Below are 24,915 nucleotides of genomic sequence, written 5' to 3' on the forward strand. Positions count from 1 at the left end.
TGCTTCTGTTTACTTAGGCATTCCTCCTGTCACACCAGAAAGGCAGACTACATCTGGCCCCAGGTCAACTTTGACAGCATGGTTCCTGACCACCATGAGCTCAAACGATTAGCTACATCAGGGAACAGTAGAAAGATCCTTGCCCAGGCTAGAGCACCATCCACAAATAGAACATTTTAACAAGGTATTTCTACGTTGTGCTTCTAAGAAACTTCATTGGATGCACTCTTTAGCATGTCAAGTGCCCCCACATGTTCTGCAATTAGCTGATTCCAGCCTTCTCCATAGGCCCATCAAAGTTCAGCTGTCTCTAGCACATCAGTTTGTTCCGCTCTCCTACAGAGTTGTAAAGGAATTTTGAGGTGATTATTCAGAAAATATCCTCCAGTCAGAAAACTACCAGTGCCCTGGCTGTTGTGCTGTCTCATTTAATGAAGGATCTCTTTGAAGCCATCCAAAAGCTGGAGTTGAAGTACATTGTCTAGGCACAGTATTATTTGTGGCTCTTACATCTACTGGTAGGATAGCAAAACTAGAGGTGTTCATCATCAAAAATCCATATTTGAAATTTGTCAGACTAAATATTCTTACATATAAATCAATCTTTCTTGCCAATAGTACTGAATTCCACTTAAATCAGTCTGGTATTCTGAAGTCTTTCTTCTCAGCCTCATTTAATGGTGCTTAGAAAGCCCTACATACTTTACATGTGAGTAGGTGTTTTGAAACTGTACCTATCCAAGACAAAACACTTTGAAAACTCTGAGCTGCTGTTCATCTCGTTAGGCCAGCCAAGCAACGGTAGCCCTCTAGCAAAACACGGATTTGCAAAATGAATCGCAGTAGCAATTACTGTCTGTCAGTATCTACAAGATGAGGTGCAGCATCTACAGCTCTGTGTGCAGGAGCATGAGCGTCCGGTGGGTGGGCACTGGGGGTCAGGGTGTGAGGGGGATTCAGGTACAGCCTGGTGTGCAGGCTCACAGTGCAGCGTAACACTACTGCCACCATAGTGTCACACTGTCTGCACTGGTACGGCCGCAGCCCCCGCCAAAAACAGTCTGCGACGCCGTGGACATTAAAATTACGCCCCCCTCTGAAAGACGTTCTGCGGATGCTTAGGCGCAGGAGTGCTGCTCATGGATGGATGTAGGACTACAACTTGGATAAATTGCCGTACATTTACACTACTGCCTAGACACAAACAGCAAAGGATGCTGTTGGATAAACTGTTCTTCACAACTTCTTTTGATCATATGAGCTGTTATTTTTCACCTTTCTTTGATGAAATGTGATACAGTCCATTAGGATGGCCGAGGACGATACCTCCTCCACCCTGATTTTGTTCCACCCTCCAGATTTAGCAATTGCTACAGGCCCAGTGGTAATCTCTGTGCATTGAGTACAATGGACCACCGTGACAGAGCTTCATTTCAGGGTGCAAAGGTTTGGGTGGACGGCCACTATCTCTTTTTATGACCATTCACCAAACTTTTCTATTTTATTTTTTATTTTTTTATTGTAAGTTTTTTTTTTTTTTTTTTTTAGAAACTGACTCCCTCTTTGCGCCCCCACAACCTCTGGAGTTAATTGTTTTGTCTGTCCTGTCCCAGGGGGTGACAGACAGAAAACAAAGAATAATACACCTTCTGCTGGGTGAGCAGTGTAATGCCCGCCCACCAACGGTCTCTACTGCGTTGACTGTCGCAGGACGCTTTCCATCAATGGAGCCAATTAGAGCTTCATTGACTGAAAGCTTAGGTTCCGTCTGTCTCTAAATGAGGTGAGTGAAGTTATGGTTTGGGTGACAGGGGCCCCTTCACGTTTGTGATTGAGCACTCGGTCCACCATACTTTAAATCAGACCCTTAGTTACTTACCTGCAACTGCAGGTGTCCTGCGTTGCTATCGTTTGCGTATTCCCATGCTGCCCTCCTTCCTCCCCTCATAGAGCTTTCCTATTGCTACGGTTATTATGACTGTGAATCACATTCACTTAGAAACCTCCCTGGGAGGAGTGGTGATCATGGCCCTTCCACCTCACTGGCCAACGTTCAAGTCTTTTCATATGTGGTGGATACTAAACATTCACTACTTTGTAGTTGTTTCTGTGGAACATTTTGTAAACTGCTCAATATGTCCTAGAGGCTCCCACTTTGACAAATAAAAGATTTAATAATCAATGAAAGATACCAATGTTGGAGAACTGCAATTGTTGAAAAGTAATGCATTTTGTTTGTCCTTTGGGCCTCTATTATTCATGCATCTTTTAATGTTCTCTGTCAGTTACCTTTTTATGTTGATGCCTGTTTCTCAGAACCTGCCTCGTTTTCCAATTTATCTCTCTCTCCCAGTTTTCCTTTAGCTGTACCTTGTTTAATGTTCTAAATGTCCTATTTTTCTCACCTTCTCTCTAGTTCTCCTTATCCTCTTTGGGCTTGGGCCCCCTATATTTTCTTTCAAATCATGTTCTGTCTCTTTACTGCGTCAGCATATTTTTCCACGGTTGTATTGCGACTCTTTCGCTCTTTCTTCATCTTCAAGTTCCTCTTTTTCTCTCTGTTTCTATGTCTGTTTTCCAAAAATATTTTGTCTACATTTCTCACCTTTACATTTTCACTCTGTTTACTTCTCTCTTCCTCCCTTTTCACAGCCTCGCTGTCAGCCTCTTCTCTATTTTGCCATTTTCAGTTAAATGCATTCACTCTCTTTCTCTCTGGATGTGGGGTAGGTACATCCATAACCAGGACTGGGATGCTGCCCAGCGCGTGGGCGAAGCCCATGACCCTGACAGCGTAGCTGATGTGCTTGTGAGTCAAGCCCGCGTTTCTTTTGATCAGAAGGAGTTCCAGAAGGCAGAGGCATTCTTGCTGCGTGCCCAGCGGCCGGAAATCGCCGTCAAGTATTACAAGGTAGGGGAGTCATTCTATGTGCAATACCACATTCTTCTACTGAAACACACATTTCTTATTGCTGGCTACTTCCTGAAACAGTTTGTGTTGAAATTCAAAAAGAACAACCTTGGCTTTTCAATGGCTGCAAAACCGTGTATGCCTTGGACAATCTAGCATAAATGGAAGTATATATAAAACAAAAATTGGAGTATGAAAGGCATCCAAGAATGTAACTCTGTAGCTTTGAGCCACAGAGTGGAATTCCACACTGGACAATGCAGAACTAACTGAAAGCGTTGTTTTAGATAGTGGTCCACAAAGGATACAGTTCAGTTCAACAAAAAATTGTCAGTGCTTAAGGAGTGATATCCTAGGTTTCTTGCCTCCTACAGAGGCATTGTGTAATTGTTTCCAGGTCCCTTTGTCTCCCTCTTGCACACAGTTACTAGATAATAAAATAGCTTTTCTTGTAACTAGTATTGTAACAGTTCAAAATTATGAAAACAACTTCCTCCTTCAAAAAGCTCTCTCTTTCTACATATGATTTGTTACAGTAATTTATGCTTAACAGCATTGGCCATGTCACCTCTTAAAAAGTTAGAGGTAAAGCCCAGTCACACCTGTGACAGGCAGATGTCTACTACAGACCCAGATGAGGACGGTCTGTGGTGCTTGTGCACCTATCATGATTACAGATCACACATTCCATGCTGCAGCGTGCTTCCTAAAGCCAACACTGAATGCGGGGCTGAGATGTTCATGGCTCGCACCCGTGCCAACAGCTGGGCTCGGCATCCTTCATGCTTAAGATCCAAATTGCACTAATCCTCGCCATATCATATGTAGTGGGGAAGGAAAGAAGATAGAAGCAAAAAATGAAGCATATAGAGTTACCTTTATGTTGATGAAAATCGAAGGGTCAGTTGGCACAACATAATCTACCCTCAGCCCCAGAAGAGTCTTATTCTTCAGAGCCAGAATTGGTACCAACAATCCTACTTCAGAGCCTTACTGTGGCTGCGGACGGCGATCTTTTCCCCAGAGCCACTCTGACTTCACTACTGCTGAATACTACTTATGATGCTGGTGCTTCACTGCCCTGAATTCCCAGCCCTGGGAGATCCTCACCTGTAACGCTACACTTCTGCAGTCTCTGTGGGATGGATTTCAATAAGCATCTCCCCCCGCAGGAGTGCCCTTTCGCCATAGGAACCTATGTGGAGTTCCCTCGGGTTCCAGTTGGCAAGCGCACCCCTTGTTCCGTTAGCAACTACGCCGGTGCCAATTGGAGTTATATTGCCAGTTGTATATGTACCTGCACCTCTGCAACCACCTCAGTCTGATTTGCTGGTGGTGCAAATCAAGATCAGCGTTCCAGAAGGTCGGCTCGGAGAGACATGGAGGAGGAGTACAGGGCAGGATGAGGCAGCTCATGCCAACTTTATTGGCAAATGATCCATGCCCTCTTTGAATCAGATTCTAACCCTTCAAAGATGCTTGAGAGATAAGTTCAGGACAACCACAATGGAAGTGACATGGCACAGATGTTTCCACTGCACTCTTCAGACATGGCGGATTGTTTGGCGCTGCAAGATGCCAGTGGGCTGAGCACCGCTTTAGACATTGGCACATACCCTCCACGAGCCTTGGCAGAAATGACAATTTTCTATTCAGCTTTTAAAAAAGCAGCTGAATTGCTAGAACTGCCTCTTACTTCAGTGGAACTGAAATTGAACATTTTGACGGAGGTCCTGCAATCCGCCTCATTGTCAGCAGAACCATTGTTACTTTTCAATCACTTCCTGATGGAGCCTTCCAAGGAGGCATGGGACCAAACGCACGTCACATGTGAATAGCTCTGCAGCATAGTGATACAGACCTGCACCAGTTCTTGTTTGCTCATCTATCCTCAGAGAGCCTTGCAATACATGACTCTTTGTTTCATAAGCAGACTTCTGGACCTTTTCCAACAAACCATCTTTTCCAACATCAATTTCTCTGTTGCATGCCCAGCAGTGCTGGTGTTGAGCACACTGTCAAGGGGTACATGGCAGCTGTGTTGGTATCCTATGCCGCCCAGGCCAGATAGCCCTCTTTATGTCACCATTTCTTTTTTGATTTGTAAAGGAACTTGTAATTATGTTTCCACCCACTCCCTTTTTCATGCCCAGATGGGTTCTGGATTTAGTTTTAACCTTTTTGATCATTGCTCCCTTTGAGCCCCTTCCCAGTTGTCGATTTTATCTTTTGAAACTGTTTGTCTAGGTTGCAATTACCTTGGTGAGGCATGTCATTGAACTACGGGCACTGCCTCTTCCAAGATACGCTCGCCATTCGGACAAGATTGGCTTTGCTTTCTAAGACGGCCTGTTTCCATCGGAGTCAGTCAATTCTTCTATCGTCCACCTTATCCCACCAACGGGGAGGAGAGATGGCACTGACTGTACTCAAGACAGCTGTCAGGTTTTACCTCAACCTCACTAAACACTTCAGGTAAGGTGATCAGCTGTTTGTAGGCTACAGTGGCAACAAGATGGGTCAAGGTGGCCCAGAAAAGAACTTCATCGTGCTGGATCATTTTGTGCATCAAAATGTGCTACAACCTTGGGAAGTAACAGCTGCCTGAGGGACTCCGTGCCCATTCCATCGGGGTGAAATCTTCTACCTCTGCTTTAGCTAAGGGCACTCCAGTAACAGATCTGCCAAGTGGCAACATGGGCACGCCTTCACACTTTCACCAAACATTATTATTTGAGTTCAGAAATGAGATAGAATGGCAATTTCACATATTCAATAGTCCAAGACTAATTTGTCTGACCATTTCTTCATACCCACCTCTGGGAGCTAGTACTGCTTTGGACTCCATAAAGCTGGTGGGGACTCTTCAGATAGAAATATCCATCAGAAGAACAGGTTACTTACCTTTGGAATTGATCTCTGGTGTATGCTCTATCTACCAGCAGATTCCTCACAAACCCTACCATCCTCCCTTTTCTAAAGCATGGTCCTAGATCTTTAAAATAAGATGCCAATCTAGATTGTTGCATACATTCCTACTACAACAATTAAGGTAATTTCCATGTTTAAGGGTCAAGAAAAAATGGGCAGGCAACTGATGCCAGGGTCTTGGGTTGGTGGGGACATCACTGTGATCCCACCGCCAGTGTCATGATAAAGCCGCTGCCACCTGCTGGCAGAGAAGAGTTTTGGCAGAAGTTCTTCAGCTACAGTCTGGCGCCTGCGATATTCACAATGTGAGGGATCTGCAGGTAAAATGAGTAATCACCACATATTGTTCCCAAAGGTAAGTAACTTCATCATCCTCAAAGTCAGCTCATGCTAATAACAGAGAGACAACATTAGATTACTTGTATATTTACATGCTTTAAAAATGTCCCCGTTTAGTACAGTAGCCTATCTATCGAATTCTGTGGTCTTTTAGTGCCATTCATGTTGCATACTTTTTGCGGTTAACATTAATTTATTCTTTTTACTTTGGCCCTCACCTTTCTTATTGAGAGGCCGGTGGATTGCTAGCGAGGAGCGCAAACAGTCTTGTCTTAAAACGTTTGCAGTTGGTGCTCATGAGGACAGCGTCTACTGTTTCCACCCTGACAAGTGGAGAAGGTGTAGATACCTCCGAGGAACTATTTGTGAAAGTTTTAACAACAATGATAGAAACAGAAGTTGTCTGAAAATCCTGTGGATGACTTTGTAGGCAAAGAACAATGTACGGGTAAATGCCTTAAGGAAAAGAAATATAGGTGTTGGTGACCAGTATGGAGGTACGAGAATGTAAGGTTCATACCTGACCAAGCTACTAAAGACAGTACTAGTTGTGGAACCAGCTTTTATAATCCTGCCTTCAGTAGACCTTCCTAGATGTCTAAAAGGTGCCAATGCCCTTGACCACATCTCTTGTTCCAAAGCCTCATTCCTTATCATTGTGGGGCAGTCACTCTTCTTGGCAAGGTTACCCCCACCTTTTGCCTATTGTCAATGTGCTTTGACTGTTTTCACTGGGATCCTGCAATTCAGGACCCCCATGTTTGTGCCTTCTCCTCTAAATGTGATTGCCTTGTTACCCTTTACACCCCACAATTGGCATGCTGGTTCCCCCTTATAAGTCCCTAGTATATGGTACCTAGGTACCCAGGGCATTGGTAAACCAGGGGTCATCCATTGGCTGCAGCATGTATTACGCCACCTGTAAGTCACTACCTGTGGTCTAGCTACATAATGGTAACTCTGAACCTAGGCATGTTTGGTGTCAAACATGTCAGAATCATATCCCAATACTGATGCCAGTATTGGTGGCATGATTCCATGTACTCTGGGGGCTCCTTAGAGGATCCCTACCCTCCTCCCCCCCCCCCCCCCCCCCAGTATTACTCCTACCAGTATTCCAGGGTCTGCGAGCAGCCCTTTTTGCTGCAGCCCCTCAGACAGGATTCTGCCCTCCTTCTGCTTGACCAGTTCAAGCAGGCGAAGGCAGAACAAAGGAGTTCATGTGGGAGAGGGGTGCAACCTCCTCTCCCTTGGAAAAAGGTGTTAAAAGGCTGGGGAGGGGTATCCTCCCCATGCCACCTGCTTGCTTTGAAAGGCATTTGATGCCCTTGTTGCATAATCTGGTTATGCACCAGTCCAAGGACTCCCGGTCCCTGCTCTGGCGTGAAACTACACAAAGGAAAGGGGAGTGGCCGCTCCCCAGTCCATCACCACCCCAGGTTGGGTGCCCAGAGCTCCTCCAGGTGGCCACTTGATTCTGCCATCTTGAAACCAATATGGGCAGAGGCCTCTGTGAGCATCTGAGTGGTCAGGTTAGGCAGGTGACCTCAGTGACCAGCTCTCTCATAATTGGTCACCTTGCAAAGTGATCAACCTGCTGGACTCCACAGGAACTGAACAAGACTGCAACACGGAGACAACCTCGACCTACAACATTGTTTCCGCAGCTCCTGTCAGCCCTTTGCAACATTTCTACGTCTGCACATCCTCTGGGGTCGGCAAGACTTCAGCCTCACCTAAAGAAGCAAAAAGGAATCTCCCTTCGAATGAAGGAGTCACTCCCTTGCATCCGCAGGCACCTATTGCAACGACGTCCGGTTGCTGAGATCTTCTGTTCTCTAGATCTGCAAAGATTCTCCAACACAGGTGGTGGTTCTGAGGGGTCCTCTGGGTCCTCTGTCTTCTGTCGAACTTGGGAAACGGTGAGCCCTTGCCTCTTCATCCAGGACAGAATCCCTGTGCACAACAACTGTTGCAGCAGTCAAGGCTTGTTGACTCCTGCTCCAAGGGATCTTCACGCTACAAGTAGTCCTGGCCCCCAGGACTCTACCTCTGCAAGGACAGTCTCCTCTGTGTTCCTTCAGCAACGTGGGACTCCTCTTCAGGTGTGCTGCCTGGGCCTCATTGCGACTTACCGTACCTGCTGCCAGTGGATTGCTCGTGAGGGCTTCGACTGCTTCTGCTGGCACTCCTGTCTTCCTAGGGTCAGCCCAAACTCCCCTCCAAGAGTCGAGTCCTCAGGCCCTTGCTAGTCCTCTCCAGTCCTACAGATTGTATTCAGCTCCAACGTGCATTTGCTTGTGCTTGTTTGGTGGTCCTCCTGACCACCTGTCTGCACATTGAGGGACAGCTTCTAGGCCACTTCATGGTCTTCTCTGCAGCTCCTGGGCTGCGCAGCTGGCCTTCATCTATCACCGTCGTCCCGGATCTTCATCCATAGAAGGGTGGACATTGCCTCCTGCCCAGCCTGGACACTCCTGTGTAGACTAGACTCTGACCCTATATTAGCCTATGGGACAACCAGGTAACTTCCTCTGCTTCATATCCTCTGGTGGGGGACCCATTCTTGCATTTCACTATTTTTGTGTATGGTTTGCACTCCTTCCCCCCCCCCCCCCCCCCCACCCCCCCACACACACACACACACACACACACACACACACACACACCCCAGAGAGGGGGTACTGCCTATAATATTTTAGTTCAGTGTTACTATAATAAAGTACCTTTTATTTTTTGCAACACTGTGTGGTACTTTTAATGTGTGCTAAGTTACTGGGTGACTGCTGTGGTATTGCACGTCCTTCACACTCCTCCTAGATAAGTCTTGGCTACTCACCACAGCTACCACTGGAGAGGCCAGGCTTCCTAGACACTGTAACACTTACTAATAAGGGTTGCCTGGACCTGGAATAAACTTCCAACACCAGAAGTGTCCACCACACACCAGGCCATCTTCCTACAGTCATTGACCTACTTTTTATATAAACACTTCCCTTACTGTTCAGCCATAATCCTATTGTTAGGGGAAGCCTTTATTGTTGATGCCCTCATTGAAACCATTGTCATAATAAGAAAGACTATCATGAGAGAGCTGTGATCCCTACAGAAAATGGTCCATTTCTTTTAGAAGATTTCCTTAAAATTGGACTGGAACCCCACGACCTTCCTGCTGTCTCTGTGGTTGCTTTGCTGAAAATCCCTGTGTCTGCTGTTTCACTGGGTGACAGTCTTGTGGCCTCCATGCCATAGACTTTGTCATAATGTCTGTAAAATGTCTTTGATAGTTAAAGGCCCAGCTTTTTTGTGGTTTCTTTCTAGTGGAGGTTCAGGTAGCTAGAATGTAGATGATGAAGTAAATGGTGCAATATTAACTGTGATGAGGTGTAGGCAGGCAGTTTGTCCCATTGATGATATACTCAAGTGAGCTTTTGCCTTGTTCACTAATGGGGTCTGCTCCAAACATTTCTGGTTTGTAAATTGACTCAACAAAATTCTAGTAAGGGGTATCACAAGACAGACCGTAGAAATGAGCTAGTGGAATAGCACTACACAAGTCTGGTTCAGGAGTTCACATTGTCACCCAGACAGTGTACTCGTGGGTTCTAGACATGCCTTCCATTGGTGATATAACGTTGAAAGCTGACCAATCTGTGAGCTACATAAATATACAAACCTAGTCAGGTTGAGTTTTCTTCATTTTCAAAAACTCCTGGAACTTGGAAAGGATCCTCTTATCTATTAACCATACATATACAATGTCTCTTGCTTCACGTCCAACTACCAGAAGTATGTATGGGGTTCTTTCTGCAAGAATAGTGCAGCAATCAATCACCCTGGCACTCCCAGTTCAGGAAGGACCACCACTGACCAGCTTGGATTTCAGACACCTCTGACAAGTGGGTTGTACACAAGTGGGAGATAGGCATATGTTGCAATGCAACTTTGTGCACACACTGTGTTAAGGGGTGTTTAGAGCCCCCCAGCGTGGCATCCTGGTGGTACTTCAAAAGACTACAGGTTTGAAGGAGGGATGCACTAGTGGGGGATAAAGTAGCTAACCTGAAATGCTCTAATTTAGCAAAGTAATTTCCTGTCACTAATGGAAGACCTTCAGTCCTTGCTTCAGTGACCTCTCAGTGACTTTGTGTCATGACAGAAAAATACAGCAAACCATGGTTGTGGTTACTTGAGCAGAATATATACTTGTCTTAGCAGTGACTTTTTACAGTGGAATGAGGACGAAGGTGAATGTTAAAATATAACCGGGGCAAAGAAACCCTGGCCAAATAGCACAGAATGTGATGCTGGTAGAAAAGACTAATACCCAGAAGGGGACTCGGTGGTATCTACATGAAAAAGTAGGCAGTGATTCCTAAGGATTTCTGCAGATTATGACCACAAAAAATGCACAATATTTGGTCCACTCAGTACATGGCAGGTGGGGAAGAGAGAGATGCCTGCTCTCTACATGCCAGGCCATTGGCACTGTGTGAGAGCCAGCTGCGCACAGCTCTGATGCTCTGGAGATTAGAAGGAAAGCATGTCAGCGTACCTGTTACTGTGTTACATGGTTGTGTCTCGTGCAGCACTGGTTATGGTAAAGCTCCAGTACGGATGCCTTGCTGTATTTGTATATTCTCTTGACTGACCGAACTGTGATACGTTCTGCTTCTGCAGGAAGCGGCCATGTGGAGTGACGCCATCCGGATCTGCAAGGAGTACCTTCCGGGGAAGCTGGAGCAGCTGCAGGAAGAGTATGAAAGGGAAGTGACGAAGAAGGGAGCCAGGTGAGTCTATGCTATGTGTAACGTGGAAGGCTCATGTTTATCTTTGTGCTGACGGGACCTTAGATCTTCTCAGCTTATTAATACATAGCTGGCAAACGTAGATGCACAGAAGGCAGTATCACAAACTGGTCAGCCCTGCCTTTCAGATTGTCCACTGCTCACCAGCTGCATGTCACACATACTTCAGTGTCTGCACTCACCGCTTAGCCGTGGATGGAGCTGGCCTTCTGGTGTAGGTGCTCACCTACTACTTTAGGCATCATAATGTCTTCTTTCTGTCCCTGCATATATATTCAGGGCCGGATGTAGGGCAGTGCGACTGGTGCGGCCGCACTGGGCCCTGAGTTTCGGCGCTGATCTCAAGGGAGGCACATTGTTTACAAAAACTTGCAATTTAAAAGCACCTGCTGCAGAGTTCCTTGTGTGTCCAGCATTCAGGCGGCAACAAAAATGTCCGGATAACTCTTGTGATTAATGTTCCTCCTAGAGAATGGGATGGAGTTTTGTCTAGCGGCAGTTTTGACGCCATAAAATAGTGCAGAGGGTTAATGTGCCTGCTGCAAGGAATAGATCTGTATTTTATGTGGCTAGCTGAATGGATTAGTAAAGCTAGCCTTCACCAGCGCTTTAAAACAAATGAAATGTATGTGTGGTGGGGCTATGGAGAGATGAAGGGCATTTTTCCCTGCAGTTCTGGATGTGCTCTTTCTAGCAGGGTCAGTGCCCATGTACATAAGACAGGCTCTTGTCTGGAGTGGAATGATGAGTAAAAAAACAATGGACTGGAATGATGTGCCAAGATGTTGCAGTGGCTGAGATTAATTCAAGCATTCAATCCATCAGAGAGAGTGAGATTTTTTTTCTGTTCTAGAAAGCCGCTAGGTCTTGGCAATACGAGTGCTAATGGCATTCCAAATTATAATGTCTTGTAGCCATGTGTTATGGAGTGGTGTGGATATGTGTGGAGTGGAATTATGTGGTTTCAATTGGAATAGTTTGTTGTGGAATTGTGTGGTGTGCAATTGTGTGGAGTTTTGTAGTTTAAATTTGTCATAGTGTGCTGTGGAATTATGTGGATAGTAAATATATGGTATTGAGTGTACTAAAATTATATGGAGTAGGATTGGGGGTCATGGAGTGTAATTATGTTTAATGGCATTGCGTGTTATAGGGTGGCATGTAGTGTAGTTGAGTTATGTGGCGTGTTGAATTATGCAGCATTATGGGGAATTCTATGGAGTGGAATGGGTGTGTTGTGGAACTGTGTTGTGAAGTTTAATTCTGTGGTTTGGTGTGGAATGAAAATGTGTGGAGTTGAATTCTGTGGTGTGGAACTGTGTGGTGTTGAGTGAAATTTTGCTGATTGGAATTATGTGGCATGGAGTGTATTTGTGGATTGTTGCTGTGTGGCATAGAGTGGATTTATCTGGTATTGAGTATATTGTAATTTTGTGGAGTTAAATTATGTGGCATTGAGTGGTATTATGTGGCATGTAATTATATTGAGTGGGGTAGAATTGTGTGGCGTGGAATTGTGTGGTGTTGTGTGGCGTGGAATCGTGTAGTGTTGTGTGGAATTATGTGGATTGGACATATGTTGCATGGTGAGGAGTAGGATTATATGGTGTGGAATTATGCAGCATGTTTTGAAGTTTTATTTTGTGGAGTGTAGTTATGTCTTTTGGAATGGAGTGGATATATGTGCAGTGTAAAAATGTGGTGTGAAGTGTAAATATGTAGGTTGGAGTGAAATTATTTGTAGTGGAATTATCTGGAGTTTTATGTTGCTTGGAGTATAATTGTATGGTTTGGAGTGGAATTATGTAGCAAAGTGGGAGACACTTGGGCTACAGCATTATTAGTGCAATGAAGACTTTCTGATCTGTGTTGCCTATTCCTCATGCACAGAAGGAACACATAACCAATGGCCTCAGGTTCTGATATATAATGTACACTGGATTTCCACATAGTCCTCACAGCTCAAACATGCTGATTGGGAGGCATGCTGAGGGGTGGGAAGCGAGCCTGAGGTACTGACAAACTCATTCCATGAGCTCAGCCTCAACCATGGGAGCACCACCATTTTAAACCAGATCATCTTTAGAGAAGAGAACCCACATGCAAAAACAAAATAAAACATGAGTGCAATGTGAGAAAAGATGACTTGGGAAAATGAAAGAAAGTTAGCTATAAAAAAGAAAACTTTGTAGTTTTGTTTGTCCTGCTGGACACGTTTTTGCTAGTCATGCAACTTCTGTTTGCAGGGCACTATAAGTTAAAAAGAACCAAATAGTACAAATGTGGTCCCCACCAAGGGCAAGCAGCATGCGTATTAAAGTATTATTTGAAGTGTTAGCACATTGATTCAGTTCTATTAAACCAACATAATGTTTTTAAGTAGCAGTTTATCGTTTTAAATGATTTAGAGCTGCAGTAGCTAGAAGGCATGCATAGGGCAGAAATCACCATCGTTCTGTTGATATTTCCCAAAGGGAACACAGCATAACCCCTCCACATCCTCTCTCCCAAGGCTGCTAGTTTCATCTGAAGCTGAGGTCTCTTTCCGAGAAGCTTTACTGACAGCGCACATTTAAAAACCTTGTCTCACTAAAAACAGCAACACAGAGTAAACACGTGTTGTGTTCATGTGTTTTCTTTGTTATCTCTCCAGCGCCAGGGAAGGGTTGCAGCAGTTCTCTCAGGCTCCTCCTCTACGTCGCTGCCCTGGGTAGTAAAGCATGGGGAGGGAGAGTGCCCGCTCTGGATCAGTCATGGGGGACCAGGGAGGTCATGGGAAGGTAAAGCGGTTCGGCCGGGCACGCTTCGGGATCCTTCCCTTCTCTCTCGGCTGAGGTAGCTAGGAGGAGGGGATGGAAGGGATGCTCGTATTAATGCGGGGAAGGGAGGAGAGGAAAGACAAGACGAAGAGAGCGTGGGCGGTTTCAAGGGACCCGTTACAGAGACAATGCCAGTTATATCCTTGTGGGGCCCAGAGCTGTTGTTGCATTGTTTTTATGTATGCTTTTTGCCTGTTCCTCATTTTTCACAGGAAATATTTGTTTAAATAAATTGTGAGTTGCATTTTCGGGTTTGTTTTTAAAGGCAGGCTCCTGAGATCATGCTGATACAAACATCGCGCCTGCAGTCCCTAATCAGCAGAGCAGCTCCTTTCAAAGCAGCTCCGATCGGAACACAGCAGCTGGTCTTTTCCGCTGTGCCCGACACAACAAGGAAATTAAAGTGGGCAGAGTTAATGGTTCTCCATTCTAAACTGTCCCTGGGAGAGCTGCCTTCGGGATGAATACAAAAGAATGTGAGCCACATAGGAGGAAATGGGAAAGATGAATGCAAAAAGCATTGGGTCTAAGCACCCACAGTGTAACACGAACTGGAAAAATAATAAAATAGTCCACCGAGGAACAGATAAACACAACCAAGCGTAATTGTATTGTACTTAGTCTCTGCTCCATGGGAGGAACGAAAGAGAAAAAGGAAGGACAGAGAGGCAGGGCGGACCTCTAGGAAGCAAGGATATTTAAAGAACATTGAAACAAACAAATGAGAAGCAGGGGAATGGCTTTAAGCCCAAAGAGATGTATACTAAAGTATACACAAGGGGTCGTTCGTTTACACTCAACCTAAAAAATGCACAGCACAACTGAAGGACTCATTTTATTATAAAAAAAAAAAATCATAAAAAATCATACCTTCCTATACCTCAGACCAGTGAGTCGTTCAGCGTGTCAGTCATGGTTGTGTGTTCACAAATGTGTTGATGTTGGTCGTGGCCCATCTTTACAGGTTTGGAGGACACCTACTCCCTTACCTCGATAACTGGCCGTTCAATATAAACTTGTCCTCTCAGTCATGGGCCACTGGCAGATACTAGCTTTCTTGTGTCTTCTCAAGGGTTCCCTGTCATCAAGTTGAAATCTTACCTTTGGCCACTGCAATAGGATTCCCTTTAGAGAGTCTGTTCTGGACACAGTAGCGTTCAATGTATTTCTGCTCTCACAGTAAGTCTTGAACATTCGGGCTTGGTCCTGTGTTCCAGCCTAGACTGTACTGAGTATTCTTGGTTTCATTTATTCTGTTAGTGCCTCCTTCCTGTTGGCAGATGTGGGCTCTGCATTTGATCCTCAGGCTACAGTGGGTTTAACATTGGGGTTCGTTTAAGATACTATCAGTGTGCCACAGAGGTTGGTTTAGGGCCTTCAGTTGTGGATGAAGGATTGCAATCTGGCTTGCCGAAGGCTGTTCTTCGTACACTACCTAGAGCTCACAGTGGTAATGCATGTGTCAACACTGTACTGAGTGGGAGGAGAGGCCCTGGACAAGGTGGAGATCAGAAGCATACATCAATTCTTTGGTGCTGTGTGCCATCTGGTTGGCTCTCAAGGCTTCTCTAACTTCTCTGAAGCACAGACCTGTGCAACTCCCCGTCCGCAACACGACCGCCATGTGGGGGGGTCACGTGCTGTGCCAGAAAGCATTAAGACTGTCAATCGTCTAGTATTGTCCCTAAATACCCGGATGGGTGAGCTCAGCAGACCTTGTCTATCTGACCTCAGTCGGACCTGCAGGCAGAGGTGTTAAAGGCTTGTTTGCCTTGGGTAGATCTTTTCGCCATCTGCAAGAAAGCTCATTATCCAGCCTTTTGCACTCCAGACTTTCCACCTCAAGGATCCCTGGGATATGCTTTTCACCTACTGTGGCACTGTGGTCTCTCTTATATGTTCCTGCCTCTGACAAAGTCTGGAGTGACTAAGCTCAGCTGATCCTAATGGGTCTGTACTGGTCCTGGAGGTTCTGGTACTCCGGCCTGCTGAGTCTCTGTGGGAGGACATGCTCTCAAAACAAAATGGCAGCGTTTTGCATTGAAGATACACATTGCTGTGTCACGATTGAGTAGAATGAGCTAGGCGGATTCCATCTGCCCAGTGAAGTGCTGTGTGTCTTCTTGATTGCTTATCTTTCGTCCACAAAGTTGATCTATTGATCTATTCTGCACTTTGGGGTGAGGATTCCCTGGTGCTGAAAGGCGATATCTTGTTTTTTGCATAAAAGTGTGTTATACTTTGTCCAAGAAGGAGCCTCGAGCTCATTCTGTCAAAGCTAAAGCTGCTGTTGTGTCCTTGACCCAGTGTGGTCTGGTGCTGGACATCTTCCAAGTGACCACATGGGTGTCCATCTACACCTGCAGCAGGAATTACCATCTTGACTCTTGGGCCCGCAGTGAGGACCATTTTTCCTCCCATGTGGTCCTGCAGGACTTCCTGTTGTGTGTCTTCTCCTCCGAGCCTACACTGTTTCGGAGATACCCTGTGGTGTTTATTCAAAAGGTAAAGTGGGGAATCTGCAGTTAGAAGTATTGTCAGAAGAACTTTTTATTCTAACCACAGATTCCCCATTGAGCCACAGTCTTTCTGTTCTGGGGAATCATCTTCTATGTGTTAATAATGTTCCACACATTGGATTTTGCAAACTGTTACATTCTCAGTGTGTTATTGATGCTCTCATTCTAAAGGTGCAGAATGCTCGGTTGTCAGTCAGCATCAGCGTACAGAAGTGGTGTCAAAATACAGCCCCACGTCAGTGCTTCTGTAGGCAAGTCAAGTCCACCCAAGAGTCCAGTAGCATCACTTACCGGCACAACAAACCAATCACTGGAAACAAGTTTCCGAATCCAGTCTGGTGTTTGTGAGAAATAAAAAATATGGGAGGACTCTGATGTTAGAGCATCCACTAAAATGTGCATTACAGAAGGTAAATAACTCTACTTTTTAAATGGCATTATGTGAAAGCAGGGTTTAGCAGTGGGCTATAGTAGACAGACTCTTCGCCTTATTCATGCACCTAATGTGGCACTGTCTCACATAATGTTTTTTCTCCAGTTTTGTATTCGAAGGTTGCATGCTATCTCGAAATGCCTTCTCTGTATTCCCACAAAATGGTATTGAAAACTGACCTTGACTTAAAACTGTTGCTTTTCCTTTCCTTTTAAAGAACCCTCTCCTTCCTTTGCATCCTCTGCATTCCTCCTCTCTCTGAGCACAGAGTACTCTGTCACTTGCATCGCTCAGTGTATTTCTGAAACTTGCTCACACCTGAGTCATAGATCACAGCCTTCTTCTTTGAAAGTCATATACCACAACCTAACAATAACCAAGCTCCTATATCTCATCTATCGGCCCCACCAGTCATATGCATAAACTCCCTTCCCCAGCCCCGGTTAATGACCACAACTACCACAAAGAAACTGGAGGAAAAACATGGAATAGTTTCCTTGCAAGCATAAGACTAATCCCAATAACCATTAGCCACTGAACAGATAAAGTGCTTCAACGCCTCGTCAGGAGTAGTAAGTACTATAAAACTGCAATTGCAGCATAGGACCACAGTGACAGATGTAGTGGGGGTCTATTTACCTCAAACATATTGAACCCCAATAAGAACATGTGGGGGTCCAGTCCCCTAAGGAGACATCTCAGCTGGGCTGTGGGCCCCTCCATGAATCCTTTTCTTTTTTTTAATTTATGTTTATTTTTTTAAGTACTCCAACAGTGTTACAATAGAAAATCCCCTTCTGCTGGTATCCACACTTTATACTGAACCCATCAAGTAGGTCATAGCACCTTGCCTGTCGCGTTCCATCAACATTGTCCCAACATAATATTCGTCTCTGTAGCTGTTCCCATTATCCCATTCATCTTGATTTCGTTATTCCCCCAGATCTTCGAGGCTCTGGTTGTGCAGCTGTTCCTCTGCCTGCGTTGGCCGGTGCTCCGGCCCCGTATCTGCTTCGCTGTTGTCTGCTTGTCCACCCACCAATGTGTGCAGCACGCTGACCCAGCACCGCCCATTGTCTGTCCTGGCCTTTCTCAGTCGCTCCTCCTCTGCCATTGCCCATTCTGTTATGTTGTGACTCCATTTTGCTATGGTGTGGGGTGGGGGGAGCGCCTACCAGGGTATTGCTGTCCGGCTTTTGGCCAGCATCCCTCCATGAATCCTTACTTGCTCCCTGCTCCTTCAGTGGCATACATTCTTTTTCTGAGGATGGTAGAGGCTTGACTTACACTGCATTGACAAACCTAGTGTAAATTAGTAAGGATGACGGAATGTTACTCACAAACACAAAGCTGAAAACCATTAAAATGAAATACAGTTTAGGTCTGGCCTAGAGATAGGTTTAGCTACATATAGATAAAGGATGAATTACCCACTGCTGTGCAAGGTCAGCTTTACTTGTAGCTTTCAAGGAATGCTTTCAAGGCTGCAGGCCGTGCTTAAGTGTAATTTATCAAAAAGCTCTTAGCTACAGCCTGGTACAATTACAGGCAGTTTATACTATATAATAACAACACATAGTGGATACATAGGTGTTAGTAGTGTGTAGAAAGCCTTTCTCACCAACCAACATTGAAGGCTTGTGAGTTGCCCACATAATTTACAGAATTCTTTGTTTCTGGTGTACATTTCAGTGGATGATTTGTTTCTGTTTTCTTACCATCCGTATCACTGAGGATCCCAATGTTGAGCTTCACTGCGTGGGTTGGGTTCCAGAGATAGAGGTGTACAAGAAGCACTTCAGAGTACTGCTGCAGAACTGAAAATGAATGATCAGGATTCACTGTGCTTGGCAATCTAACATGTTCTCAGTTTGACAAAAAACGTATTTTAACGAAAACGTAGGCATCCACTTTATTTAATGAAATGATACCTTGCAAGAAATTTGAGTGAAGATTGAAACAGGTGGGAAATAAATTCCAGCTACTGTGGAGAAATGTTTACAGACTTCCTGATGCTGGGTTTGGGCAGAAAGATAAGGGTATTTAAATGGTGCATGTAAATTAAAGAGAAGCAGAAAGGTTCCTTGGAATTAATGGGTGTTTCTTTTCCACAGAGGAATGGAGGGAATGGTGGAACAAGCCCGCGAGTGGGAGCAAGCCGGGGAGTACGCCAGAGCCGTGGACTGCTACCTGAAAGTGAAAGATCTGGATAATGTGAATCTGGTGGAAAAGTGCTGGATGAAGGCAAGTTACATGCCGTTCTTCACATCTCTGGTCACAGGAAGTCTGGTTGGGATGGTGATAAATGTGGGGGAGGAGAGATGGGGTGTATGTCTCAGATAAGAAGTGGAAGGGAAGTGCACCAACACTCCCATTAGGGTTGCTGTGTAAATCGGAACCCTGTTGCCTGGTTCTGTACACATATAAATGTTATTGTGGTTATATGTTGAGGGCCATCTGCTAGTTTCTAGGTACGTCAGATTTTTGCAGAAAATGCACATTGTCATTCCTTGCTTTTGTTTTGGATTACACACCTAGGTCACTTGGATTTCCTGGTTCCCAAGTTGACTACCTCACCAATAAATCACATCATTGTTAAAGCTTTTCCACTTTCTTCCAGCATTAGTTAGGAATTATGAAATCATTTTTATTTAACAACCTACAACTGAACCATGCTTAGTATATCATGTAAATCTGGTTACATCCCTCACTCATCCTCCTCCGTTTTTTCCTCTAAAGTGGAAGTTCCTTGTCACAAATATCCTTTTGGTGTGACTTTGGACTTGCAGAAGGGGAATGGTTTTAGTTCTGTATGGTGTGCTGTGAACACCTGCACTGTGAGTAACACGCCTAAGGCTTAGTGCAGTGGAGTGGTATTGACATGATTTGCTTAGAAATTCTGTAAGCATATGCCAGTTTGTAGATGCTGTATTTCCCACATTCACGTGAAGACCAGTCCAAATCGCCTAGAATTCGGATTTGCGAAGATCCCTGCTCAGGGCCCTGTTGGATAAAACCCTGTGACTCTATGTTGATGTGCGTTGCTTTGGTGTGATGTAAAGAGCCTATGATGATGCTTACAGCATTATGTCAACCACTGTCCTGATAGAGCTCCCTGTTCCTTTGCTTTACAGATCTCTTTGTATTAAATTGAGCCTTTACAGTGCAGTGTTTTGTACTGGTTTCTTAACTATGTACATTAGTCTTTTGCATTGTCAGATATCTGATTTTGTGTAGCAAGCTTGTGTCTGTTTCCTAACATTTATTGCAGTGATGTGGGGGATTCATCTTCAAGGAAGGCTTTCTAAAGGCCTGGTCAGGACAGAAACTGGAAAGACTTTGTAAAAACTTAGCTCAAGCTTATTTGGTTTCCTAACTAATAGACTGTTTTAAGCTAGTTGAGAAGAGAAAACATGTTCATGATTTTAAAAGTATTTTCTGTGCATAACCCACTGATTCCCGTTTTCCTCCTGCAACCCGCCTCTCAACCCCAGTGTGCTTCTGACTTTGTTTCTTGGTCTTCCAATGGGAACCTTTCACATGAATATTTTTAAACTCCATCAATACTGACCATCCCCTTACCATTTTAATCTCTCTAGCTAGGCAGATAGGTAACCTTTTGACTGTTTAGTGTTATGCTTTCCAGAGCATGTTTTCATGCTTTGTTTCTGACCTTTATAGACCGGCACCCAATCAGTTCCTTCTTTATTCAATAGTGCGCATCAGTAGGCGTGAGAGACTTTAGGCTCCTTTTCTCCTTCTAGCGTGAACAAGAATGAAGTGCCACACGGTGCCAGGATACTCCCCATTGCAACCATCTGTTTTGCTTTCACTAATGACCAAGCTGACAAAAATCTCTGGAATGCACTTCTCAGCTCAAAGAAGACATTTATTATTATTTCACCACGAGGTTCCTAAAAGGAGATTAGCATGTTGAAAGCACACGTTTAAAACATAGTCACAGCAATGAAAGGAAAATATACCAAAATGATTCTCCACTGTAATGTACGCAGCAAATATATGTATTTATATTGGACTATAATGCAAAGCAAATAATGAAGTAAAAATTAATCACCGTAGGGCCTGCCAAGCTCTTCACCCATCTCATGCCAGCAAGACGATGACCCCATTCTACTGAGAAAGTGATCTCCACCCTCACGGGAAAGATATCAGGAATCCAACGTCAAGAATCCTGATTGAGGCCACTCTCACTGTTGCACTGGGTCTTTTTATATCTTAAACAACCAAAAGGAGCTTTCTGGAAGAAAAAGAAACCTTATTTCGTTATTCAAACATACGGGCTAGTTTAGGTATGCTCTGAAAATAACACGTTGGGGTTTGGCCACCATCCCAAGGTGTCAAATCAAAACAAGGCCGTTCCCTGCCATCGGAGTACATCCTTATCAACCAAAGCCCTTAGTGAGGAAAAAGCACGAAAACAAGCACAGTTTACAATGTGGAAAAGTACGATCAGATTTAACATGGCAGTGTCTAATGCTACTATAGAGTCAATACACTGAACACAAAATGTAGTCTGCAACTGGTGAACACTAGACAGCTAATCCAGGTGCAAAGTGGTGCAACACAAAGTCAGTGGTCAAAAACACATTTTGCTACACCATCCTAGAGGGTTAATCCCTTCCTATTATCTTTTAACAATTATGTTTGAGCTCTTGATTTCTCACACCTCTGCCATTTGACATTAAGGTGACTTTGGGGTTTAAATGTGTTTTATCTGAAATGAGACCCTTCTTCTTTAGTGGATGTTCTAGGGTGAGGGGTAATTGCAAAGGGACTTCAAACCAGGGTGTGTTCTACCAACTGAAACCAAAAACTAACCTACCTTCCTACTTGGGAGGTGAGTACTAACCCAGACACTGGCACTTGCTGCATTCCCTTTGCTTTCCTATTGTATCCCTGCCTCCTGCTGGACTCTTACTAGAGGATTGGGCGGATGTTACCTATTTCGCCTGGGTGGTTTGTAATGAGTGCTACATTTAGCACTTATACCTCCTCCTTATCCTTTGTGGCTCTAGTAGCTTGTCAGGGACACCTTCAAACAAGAGGGGGTTTCTCGGTGCCTTCTCATCCAGCCTTAGGTTACTGCTGAGCCTCAAAGGAAAACATGGTCAGGCCAAAATGAGGGGGTTCTTGTCCACGTTAGAAAGTGAGGAAGAGGCACGGTTGTAGAGGGAGCCCTCGGCTTTTTATGTTAATGTACATTGCTTTAGTATGATGTAAAAAGTCTATGGCAGTGCTTTCAGCAGTATCTCAACTCCTGTCCTGACGTAGCTCTATATTCTTTGTTTTACAAACCTCTTTTTATTACATTGAGCCTTTACAATGCAGTCTTTTGTGCTGGTTTCTTAACCATTCACATTATTCTTTTGCACTGCCATGTGAATTATCAAACACATGATCAGAGTCTGTCATGCTGCAGCTCTGCAGTCTGATCCAGGACCTCAGGAGGTATCTGTTGTCCTTTCTGGGGTTTCTTGCATCATCAATTGAAGAAATTGCCTTGGACTGCAAACTACATACAGGAGAATGTATGAACATGGACTCTTGGGTCGCTGTTGGGGCACTGCCAAACTACTGTACACCTTCTCTTCCTGGTTCACCATGTAATAATGCCCATGGACAGCTTTCAGTAAGTGGGGAATTCTGTTGAGTCCACTACACTGCAATGCAGCCACAATCAGAAGAATACATTCAAATCTCATTTCACAATACTGCACTTTACTTACATTGCCCAGCATGTTATCTTCAGTGTGACATTCTAGTCATCAATTCAAGTACATTCACAAGCAATCTTTGCATTTTGAGGTTATTACCCACAGCTTGTGGGAGATTCCCATTGAGGTGTAGGCATTCCTTGCTATCAACCCATGCAGTTGGAAGAAATTCACAGAAAGTTCTCACACTGAGTGCTGTACATCAAGAGTGCACTGGCTATATATAGTTAGGGGCACAGGTCTAAATGCGTTATGGAGATTTTCTTACTGTACTGAGAACAACATGCACATATAGTTTTGTGAAATGATAAAGCACTTAGGCTTTTTGTCAATACAAAGTAGCGACAACTCCACTCTGCAACATTGTTTCTCCAGCTCCTTCCAGCAACTGCAAAATTTCCCTGGCTGGGCATCCTCTGAGGGCAGCTAGCCTTCAGCCTGCACAAGAAGTAAGAAGGAATCTCAGTTGGAGAGAAGGATTCACTCCCCTGCATCTGCAGGTACCAACTGCAACGAAGACCAGCTGCATGGATCTGCTTTCCTCTGGAACTGCGTGGATCCTGTATCACAGGTGGTGGTCTGGAGTGGTCCCCTTGGTCCTCTCTGCCAGCTGTCCAACTTAGGAGATGGTAAGCCCTTGCCTCTCCATGCAGAAAAGTACCCCTATGCACTGCGACTCTTGCAGCTGCCAAGGCTTGTTTGCTCCTCCTCTAAGGGATCTTCAGGGACCGTGTAGCCCCAGCCCCGAGCACTTCTTCCTGCAAAGCACAGTCTCCTTTCTGCTGCTCCAGCAACGTGGGACTCCTCTTCAGGTGTGATGAGGGAGCCTCACTGTGACTGCTGTGCCTGCTGCCATTGGGTTGCCTGTGGGGGCTGCCTCTTCTTGTGATTCTCCCAACTGCTGAGGGTCACCCCGGACTCCCCGCCTTGGGTCGAGTCCCCTGGGCCTTTCTGGTCCTCTTCAGTCTTGAAACTCGTCTTCCTCTTCTTTTGAATTTGCCAAGGCTTGTTAGTGATTCTCCAGCACCACTGACCCACTGCAACCCGACAGACGACGTGAGACTTCATCCACATCACTTCAGGAACTCCTTTTCATCTCCTGTGCTGCACTGCTGATCTTCATCCCCTGTCGACCTGGTCCTGCATTCACAGAAAGGTGGGTAGTGGCCCCTGCCACAACCGGACCCTCCATCATAAACTGGACTTGGTCTCATTCCTTTGCAGGTACTCTTCTGCCAGGATCCACCTTTGGGTTATTCCAGTCTTGTTTTGGTCTTGCACAATCCTTTTCCAAAGTCGTCCTGCTCATTTTGGAGAAAACCGGGTACTTACCTCTCCTTTCCTGGTCGCTGGGGGTCTCTCGGGGACTCACCTCTTGGGGTTCGTAGTTTCTCCAGCTCCCTTCTACTGATTCCACATCCTTGGGCGGGGGACTGCCTTTCACATTCCAATTTCTTAGTATATGGTTTGGCCCTCCCCTAGGGCACTCCCTGTTTACCTATTCTTTTGCCAATGCTTATTGCTTTTTATGCTTTTTACTGATTGCTAATGTGTATATAATAGTGTGTTTACTTGCCTCCAGTGGGGGGACTGCCTATTAAGTATTCTAGTATTTGTGTTACCATAATTAAGTGCCTTTATTTTTGTAACACTGTGTGGTTCTTTCATGTGTGTAAGTGCTGTGTGGCTATAGTTGTATTGCATCAGCTTTACATGTCTCCCAGAGAAGTCTTGGCTGCTCATCCACAGCTACCTCTAGAGAGACCTGGCTTCTAGACACGGCCTACACCTCACTAATAGGGGATACCTGGACCTGGTATATGGTGATAACCCCATAGGTGCTCACCACACACCAGGCCAGCTTCCTATACTAATGTATTGGATGAGTTGGACTGGTTGAAAATGATCTAATATTACACGTTAAAATTATAAGAGACTGTTTCTAAGGTGTGCTAATTGATGCTTTTGATACCCTAGGCAGCAGAGCTCGCTATAAAGTTCCTGTCCCCGAACCGTAGTTTGGAAGTAATCCATGTGGTGGGCCCCCAACTCATTGCCATTGGGAAGCACAGTGCGGTAAGACTTCGTATTCCTTCTCCTCTCATAGTTTAGAAGTTGATATTAGTGGCACATTATAAACACTAGAAGATGATGGAAACTTTTGACTTTTCCTACTTTGTAAATCCTTTGCTTGTGGTAGGACTCCAGAGCAGTGAGATAATGAACTTAAATCACAGGATGTCCATCGTTGCACTTTCACTCCTTCCATCACAGGACAGCAAACATTTGAACACATATACAAAAAGCAGAGTGTCTTACGTAGCAACACCTACAATGTAGCAACACACATGTATATGAAAAATATATAGTGCAGTTCTTTCTCTTTAGGACATACATTCAAAGGAGTAGTGAGTTCTAAT

General features: G+C 44.8%; 1 protein-coding gene across 2 annotated transcripts in view; it reads left to right on the forward strand.

Annotated features, from left to right (window-relative positions):
• The window catches only part of IFT172 (intraflagellar transport 172), a 589,829-nt gene that overhangs the window by 374,010 nt on the left and 190,904 nt on the right, over positions 1-24,915 (forward strand). The window contains exons 33-36 of one of the 2 annotated variants that reach the window (XM_069233572.1): positions 2,731-2,911; positions 10,862-10,971; positions 18,875-19,004; positions 24,473-24,571. In XM_069233572.1, the coding sequence (XP_069089673.1) occupies positions 2,731-2,911; positions 10,862-10,971; positions 18,875-19,004; positions 24,473-24,571 (520 nt within the window). Of the gene's footprint in view, positions 1-2,730; positions 2,912-10,861; positions 10,972-18,874; positions 19,009-24,472; positions 24,572-24,915 lie in introns of both variants that reach the window. The other variant, XM_069233571.1, reaches the window with a different exon arrangement.

This window comes from Pleurodeles waltl, chromosome 5 (genome assembly GCF_031143425.1).
Source record: "Pleurodeles waltl isolate 20211129_DDA chromosome 5, aPleWal1.hap1.20221129, whole genome shotgun sequence".
Lineage (NCBI taxonomy): Eukaryota > Metazoa > Chordata > Amphibia > Caudata > Salamandridae > Pleurodeles > Pleurodeles waltl.